The 7,237-nt window shown below is 43.9% G+C and overlaps 2 protein-coding genes across 2 annotated transcripts; both read right to left on the minus strand.

Moving 5' to 3' along the window:
* Nucleotides 1-1,269: 1,269 nt before the first annotated feature.
* On the minus strand, nt 1,270-3,461 carry LOC307081519 (uncharacterized protein; the record flags this gene model as incomplete). Its single annotated transcript, XM_079744771.1, has 2 exons — nt 1,270-2,888; nt 3,308-3,461. 2 exons carry the CDS (start codon nt 3,459-3,461, stop codon nt 2,350-2,352), a joined length of 693 nt encoding a protein of 230 aa, XP_079600897.1. The 3' UTR covers nt 1,270-2,349.
* Nucleotides 3,462-3,623: 162 nt separating this feature from the next.
* ltc4s (leukotriene C4 synthase) lies at nt 3,624-6,859 on the minus strand. Its single transcript, XM_079744772.1, has 5 exons — nt 6,708-6,859; nt 6,272-6,371; nt 5,715-5,785; nt 5,018-5,099; nt 3,624-4,643 (listed from the first exon to the last, which is right to left on the minus strand). The coding sequence occupies exons 1-5, from the start codon at nt 6,763-6,765 to the stop codon at nt 4,493-4,495; spliced, it is 462 nt and encodes a 153-aa protein (XP_079600898.1). The 5' UTR covers nt 6,766-6,859; the 3' UTR covers nt 3,624-4,492.
* Between the last annotated feature and the right edge of the window lie 378 nt (nt 6,860-7,237).

Consider the following 7,237-nt stretch of genomic DNA (forward strand, 5'->3'; position numbering starts at 1 on the left):
TTGAGATATATAAGCCTTATTGAGGAAGCCCTACACACACACACACACACACACACACACTCCCTGACCTAGGACCAATACGGGTCGAATCACACAAAAACTAAAACAAACACCTAATGTACACATGTGCGCACACACAGAAAGTTAGGCTTGTCCTGTTGTTCTTCCTGGCTGTGACCTTTAAATCCCCCTCCATCTGGCTGCTTCAGATGTTTTACCCACACAAACCAATCCAACTGGTACGCACACACACACACACACACACACACACACACACACACACACACTCCTGCATCTGGGGCACATACCCTCAGACCCACATTACCACAAAAACACACAAATACTGTCAAAAGTCAAAAACGTATACACATCTGCTGTGTTTTCAAATCTGCTCTCTGCTTTCCACACACACACACACACACACACACACACACACACATACACACGCCTTAGCCCATGCCCCAGTTCTTTTGAGAGTTTGAGTTGGAGATTAATTTCCGTTCCTCTTTGTTCTCAACTTTAAAAAGGAAGTGCGTTGATGACAGAGCTCCGCAGCCGTCTCCGTAGACCTCGGCGTGGATAATTGGCAGAGGTGGGAAACTCCAGGTTCACAAATTACAAATCCTGCCCGGCTCTTGGCTCCACCCCTGTGGTGAGCGGAGCTGATTTCACTAATGAGCTGCTCCTCCGGGTCGCGCTAATCAGCCAACACACAAGTTTAGCTGTCCAAAAATACTGGCTAGGGTTTATACCCTCAGAATCGACACGTTCCTCTGATGCTGATTGGTCCATTAAAGGACGAAGTTTGCTTACCTGCATAGGGACGGGTGTCTCGTTTAGCCTCGGTTAAAACATGAGCTCCAGACCCTGGGGAACTCTGAACAGGTATAGCAGAAGGCAGAGCAGCGTTGATTAGCTCTCTGTGTTTCTAAATGCTTCCTGTCTCTTTCACTGGGTTTTTGCAAATTAGCGAGCCTCTGAGGCCGGCGCCAGGCCATTCTGTCTGTTATCATCGAATCATTGGGCTCCTCTTTCATTAATTTAGTTTAGTTTTGGGAGGTGAGAGTTTGAGTTTGAGTTCCTTCAAACGTTTCTGAAAAACGTTTGGTTGCCTAAATCAACCGTAGCACAAAACTTGGCAACCTCTATAAAAGTGCCAAACCAATTTTTTTAAATGTCCAAAGTTTAGGCACACTTTGTTAAGTTAGCTTTGATTTTAAATGATTTACCTACACAATTAAAGTTTAGAGGAAGGCTGGACGGGTTGAATCCATATACAGAAACGCTTTTATTGTGCAGCTCAGAGAGGGACGTTTCAAAAACTTTCTGACCCACATCCGCCATTGCAGGCCTTAATATTTCATACATTACACACCTGACACATCACCCTCTGATCCACAGCCACACCTAGTGTTGCCATGACAAAAAAGAGAAGGCTTCCTATCATGTACAACACTACCTACCTTCCTTCCTTCCTGCTCCCCTCCTGGTGTCTGTGAGTCAGATTCTGGAAAGGCATGGCACGCATCCTCTAACTCACCAGACGCAATAAACATCCCTCTTACAGACCATGGCAGGGTTTGGATTTTGATTTGCTCTAATTGGAAAGCGACACCCCATGGAATGTATTCATGCCAATCAGAAGCAACAGGCACTGTGTCTGCTGTTTTAAGAGTTTAACCTAAGAGTTTGAATAAGTTGCATAGACTCTGTTGTAAATAAAAAAAAATATCAACATTTTTTTGGTGATGCAGACACATCTAATGAAGCCCACCCAGCCTGATGCAGCAGACCACCAGTTGAAAACCCCCTGACTTTAGTCCTTAAATGGAGCATGGGGCGGCCAACCAATGCACGCAAACCAAACAAGGCTAATTCTGTTACGCCTAAAAAGCAGTAGCCATTCCCCAAATAGCTTAAAACACAGCTTGAATTGAATTCTTGCTTTGCTATCTTGAGATGAGAAAGGAAGGAATGCGCTTCTTTAATTGAATATTCTAGAAGATTACATTTGCCTTTGCAGATGGAAGTGGCACTACGTTTCAGTGCTAGGTGAACAGAGAGGGGGGATTCTCCATATGAATGTACTCTTTTAAGGCTTCATGGGAGTTGGTACCATGGCAGAGTAGAATCAATGGATTTTTTTTTCAAATCATAAAAGAGTACTTTGACCACTAATGCAGAAAATAAAACAATTATAATTTAAGAACATGGGCTTGAATGGTTGAATGATTTAAGTACAGGTTTATGATGGATTAATCAATATTGATATTGGTGATAAACTAGTCGAATCTTATCCAATCAGAGCGGGAGAACAGAGGGGTATTGCAGAGGAAAGGCTTTAATTGTCTAAGCTCTCCGTTTGTCGGGCAGGTTGGGGGCCCACCTCACCCCCCTAACCCCGTTGGTTCTCCTCTCCGACGCCTGGCGACCACCTTCCTCGGCCTCGGCCTCATCATGGCAGTCCTTCAGCTTCACCATGGTCATCATGTCCAGCAGGATCTCCACAGACAGCTTTAACAGACGGTTCTCCTCCTTCAACCTCTGGATCCGTCTCTTTTCCTCCTTCCCAGCTCCACTCTCCTCACCCGCTCCTCCTCCTTCTCCTCTTCCCCTCACCCACCTCCCTTCCTGAAAGCTCAGGCCTAGGCCCCGCCCCAGCGAGAGAGTGGGAGGAGCCAGGAAGTCTGGACCAAGCTCTGTGTCACGGCTGCAGCAGGCAAGGTGACGGCGGGAGGACAGGGAGGTGACTGCGCGAGCCTGGGCAGGTCTGGGGTTGAAGGCTGAGGGGAATGCGGAGGAAGCCATGCCCACGCTGACGAGGAGGCGCTGGATGGGGGAACCGGGGCGGTATCTCGCTTGACGGGCGGTCATTGTGTTGCCGGCCGCTGGGAGACATTAAGTCAAACACAAAAAAAACTTCAAACTCAAGCTTGAGTCTAGACTTCTCAGACTAAAATGGCTGCCCAGTGTCAAGTCATTATTGAACACGAATTGTTGTTAATCTGTTTAGATGTTTATTTTAAGAATAACTTTTTTATAAACTGATTAATTACCTCAAATATTTGTACCACTAAAATACGATTTCCATCAATCTTTTTAGTTCTGCGTTTGTTTGAATATTCCTCTCTGGCCCTGGGAACGCTGAACAATAACTGGGCTCTGATGGCGCCCTCTAAAGGGTTCAAATAAAATTCCAGCAATTCATACCCTTAGTCTCAACAAATCCGAGGCTATCCTAAATGTATCCAGATTCCATACAGATGTTTCGAACAACCCCACAGAAAAGTAACTTCGCTTAGCCTACCTTCTCTCTGTGCGAGGAGAGGGGAGTTGACCCGTACTGTTGCTACGGCTACGGAGGTGAGCGACCTGACATTCCAACATGTCACGCGGTGGAACTTGAAACCGTTTCTAAAGGGGTGTCGCCGAACGCCTCGCCGTGCGTTCCCAATATCCATCGCACAGAAGAAACCGGATTAAAGTACAGTTATGGTCGGGGCGCTTGGAAAAGGCTTATGTCCTCTTTCCATAAATTACCGCCGATTGGAATAAACTAAGAGAGATCTGTCAGATTATCTAGAGCTGAAACCAATGACGGGGAAAGAAAATGAATGCATGAATGGATTTGTAGGCTATTTAATTGTTTTCAATGACAACACCATGTTAATATTAGGCTAAATTTAAATCCACAGTTCAATCCACGGCGATACAACTGTTAAACAGAACTGTAAGAGATCAGAACCATTTCGTTGTGTGTGGTTAAACGTGGTTTACTGGCGCCACCTGGTGGAATGTTTAAAACCAGATAGCTACAAACGTTGGTGGACAAATAAAAAAAATCGGTATGTATTTTGAAGAACACTTATTCAACATAAAAACTTTGCCTTTTTGATTTCGGTATTTTGTCTTTATTAACGCACTTTGTATGAACAAATAAGGCTTTAAGATTATTCTTGTTTCGGCCACTTGGCTTAGATTGATATTATTAGTGTCTGACAACATTCTGTAAAGCATCTCCAAAGATAATTCGGGAGTTATTTTGTATCTTTACCTTTGGCTTTATCCGGTCAGTTTGTTATTGCGTCTTACCAAGTCTCGCTCAAGGAGAAGTCTTGCTCTGAAATAAGGCTGATAAACGTCTTGCTCTGAAGTTGTGAAACTGGTTGCAGGAAGAGAACGGTGGAAACGTGAGCTGAAGAGTGGACTGCAGGCCAGAGTTTCATGTGTTGGCCCACTGAAAGCGTATTTTTGTGTTATCTTAAAGATCTGTCTGAAGGACTGTTGAAATTGTAACAACGATAAGGAAACATGGGTTGGAGATAGGACTGCCGGGACAGGTATATTATGTTGGGCTACAGAAAGCGTAAGCTTAGTGTTATCTTAAATATTTGGGTAAAAAAATGTTTAGATTGTGCAACAATAGGTAAGGGTGAGGTTGACGTCAAGGAAAAGGTCTGGGTCGATGTGATCAGGCATCATGGGTCAGAGGTCAGGGGTGGAGTGAGGAATCAAGGCAGGTGGAGAGCAGGTCCACCAGGTCCACCCCGGCGTAGGTACGGCTGAACGAGCCAACGACCCCCAGCGAGGAGAAGCCGATCAGAGCCCACAGCACCTTGGCACCAAAATACAAAGGAGCCAGCCTTGAGAGACAAACAGGGGGACAGACAGGGAGACAGAAAGGTAGAGACTGTGAAATAGGTAGACAGACGGGTAGAAAAAAAAGGAGGGTTAGAGACAGGGATTCAGACAGGTAGAGGACGTGAGACAGATATTCAGACTGGTACGGGCTGCGAGACAGATAGGCGATGAGACAGGTAGACAGCAGACCGGTAGAGGACGTGAGACAGGTAGAGGCTTTGAAACAGGTAGGCAGAATGGTATAGGCTGCGAGACAGGGTGATAGACAGTTCAAGCCTTTTACACAGTTAAACACACAGGAGAGACTGTGAGAGGTGGCCAGACAGGTGACAGATAAGGTTGGACCAACACAAACAGCCATGCAAATCAGACTGACCGTTGCCGAGAGGACTGGCAGTAACCATTGAAGTAGCAGTAGCGGGAGTACAGGTACAGCAGACCACACAACGTGGAAACACCTGTAACCAAAGACAAAAGGTTACGTAACAACAAACTTCCCGTTTTTACTAGCGGGAGTGCAAAACTTTCCATCTCATTCACATCCAATCATGTTTGGAAACCCATATTTTATGAACCGCGAACAGATAGCCCAGCGAGTTCTTGTACCAGATATTGATGTGGGATTGGATCACACTGATACAGATTTTGACTTCATGGTAACCAGATCCTGATTCTCAGTGCTTTAAGCCTACAAAACTCCATCTACTGGATGTAATGAACAGCATAAAGAATATCGTGAGTAGAGTCCATGTCTGGTGTACAAGGTCGACTAAGTGGTTAAAAAACATTTAAATTACTTAAATACATAAAATAACTGTGTTAATTCCTCCCTCTCATGTGTGAGGCCATGTTGGCTGAACCCTGCCTAAGCAGTTGTCCAGGCTCTCATCCATTCAAACACAGTGCTTCTCACTGGCGTTGGGTAGAAGGTGTTTTTTAGTATTTGATCCCAAAAGCTTAGAACTACCAAGTTCAAAACGATTGTAGGATCAATATGGACCTCATATGGGTGGACACTGGGTGACTTAACAGAGGCCTTTTAGTTCAGACTGAACAAAGCACCAGTGCTGTACCTTGGTGGAAGAAGAGGCCTGATGTCCACAGCAGCGTGATGAAGATGGGGAAATACTCAGTGCAGTTGACTCTAAACTCAGAGAGGTCAGGTGCAGTGAGATGAGGAGAAGAATAAGAGGATTAACACTGAGAAGAAACCCCCCAATTTCAGCAAAACGCCATGGAGTAGTATGATATTATTAATCAAGTAGTATTACTACAAACTATATTAGAGTAGATCACAACATGTGGGGAAATACTGGACTTCTCCAACAAATAAAAAGTAGAAATACATACTATTGATGGAGTGTTATTACTAAATACTGTTGATGGATTAGTATACTACATGCTATTCATGGTATAGTAGTTGAAGAATCAGGATTATGACTATATATTTGCATTCAAAAACTATGAATGGTATTCTAAGATAAGGTAAGATAATAAATACACAGTTCTTCTATGAAGGGAAATCCGGTTGGTGTCATAAAATCAGTTAAATTTGAATACACAAATAAATGCACGAGTATGTACAAAAACAGAACTCATGATGTTGCTAGAATATGGTGGTTAAACTGACTGTGCTCTGTAAAGTCGTTCAAACTCGGGAGGCCCGGAGGTAGATGGAGGGGACACGGAGTATTTTCTCCGGGCGTACACCACCTGCATAGAGAAATAGACTACAAACACACACACAAATCGCACACAATACTTTTAATGGACATCAATGAAGGAATTATTTAATAAACACAAACACTGCTTTTTAGTTTTATCGCTCACACACAAACACACAGAATATATGTTGTGGTTAACTATCCTCTCTTAACTATCCTGAAATTTATATTGTATTAGATTATGGGTACATTTTCATACTACACTTTCACATATCTATCACAGGGATAAAGTGGACCATCACCAATACACAAAACCCTATGAATCTTGTTTAGGTCTATATCTGCCGTCACACCTGTTCAATCCAGGTGAGTCCTTGTAAGCTCGTTAGGAGAGGGTCTTACCTTGCTCCATCACAGCCAGCACCGACACCGCCCCAAGACCTACCAGGTGGTCCGTCATGCTTCCACTAGAGGTAGAGCTCTTCTGCCCTCTCAGAACTTACTCATTCCTTTCTACACACAGCACCTGCGCTGCCGTAACCTGACACATGCACTCCAAATGTGGGCAGACCTTATCTGACAGGTAAGAATGAAGAACTCTTTTTTTCAATGTTTTTTGGCTGCAGAAGGCCCTGATGCAGATACATCATTTGCCTTAGGTAAATAAGGCAGAACTCTGCTAGTCCTGGGTAAACAAATAGCTGTTTTGTTAGGTTTAGAAAGAAACTGATTAGGGGTCGGCCTAGTTCTTTTTTTTAACCAAGTTTCCCAAACTTGAGTTCTCCTCCTTGATGTTATCTGGGCAGGATTTCCACACATGGAATAAATAACTTTCATATTCTTGAAAAGAATATGGAATCTAAAGTACTTGGAAGTGCCAATGAAATGGACACTTCAGCTAGTCGCAAAGTAAAAAAGATATTTAGTGAACA

The sequence above is a fragment of the Pollachius pollachius genome (assembly GCF_949987615.1).
Source record: "Pollachius pollachius genome assembly, chromosome: 10".
In the NCBI taxonomy this organism is placed as follows: domain Eukaryota; kingdom Metazoa; phylum Chordata; class Actinopteri; order Gadiformes; family Gadidae; genus Pollachius; species Pollachius pollachius.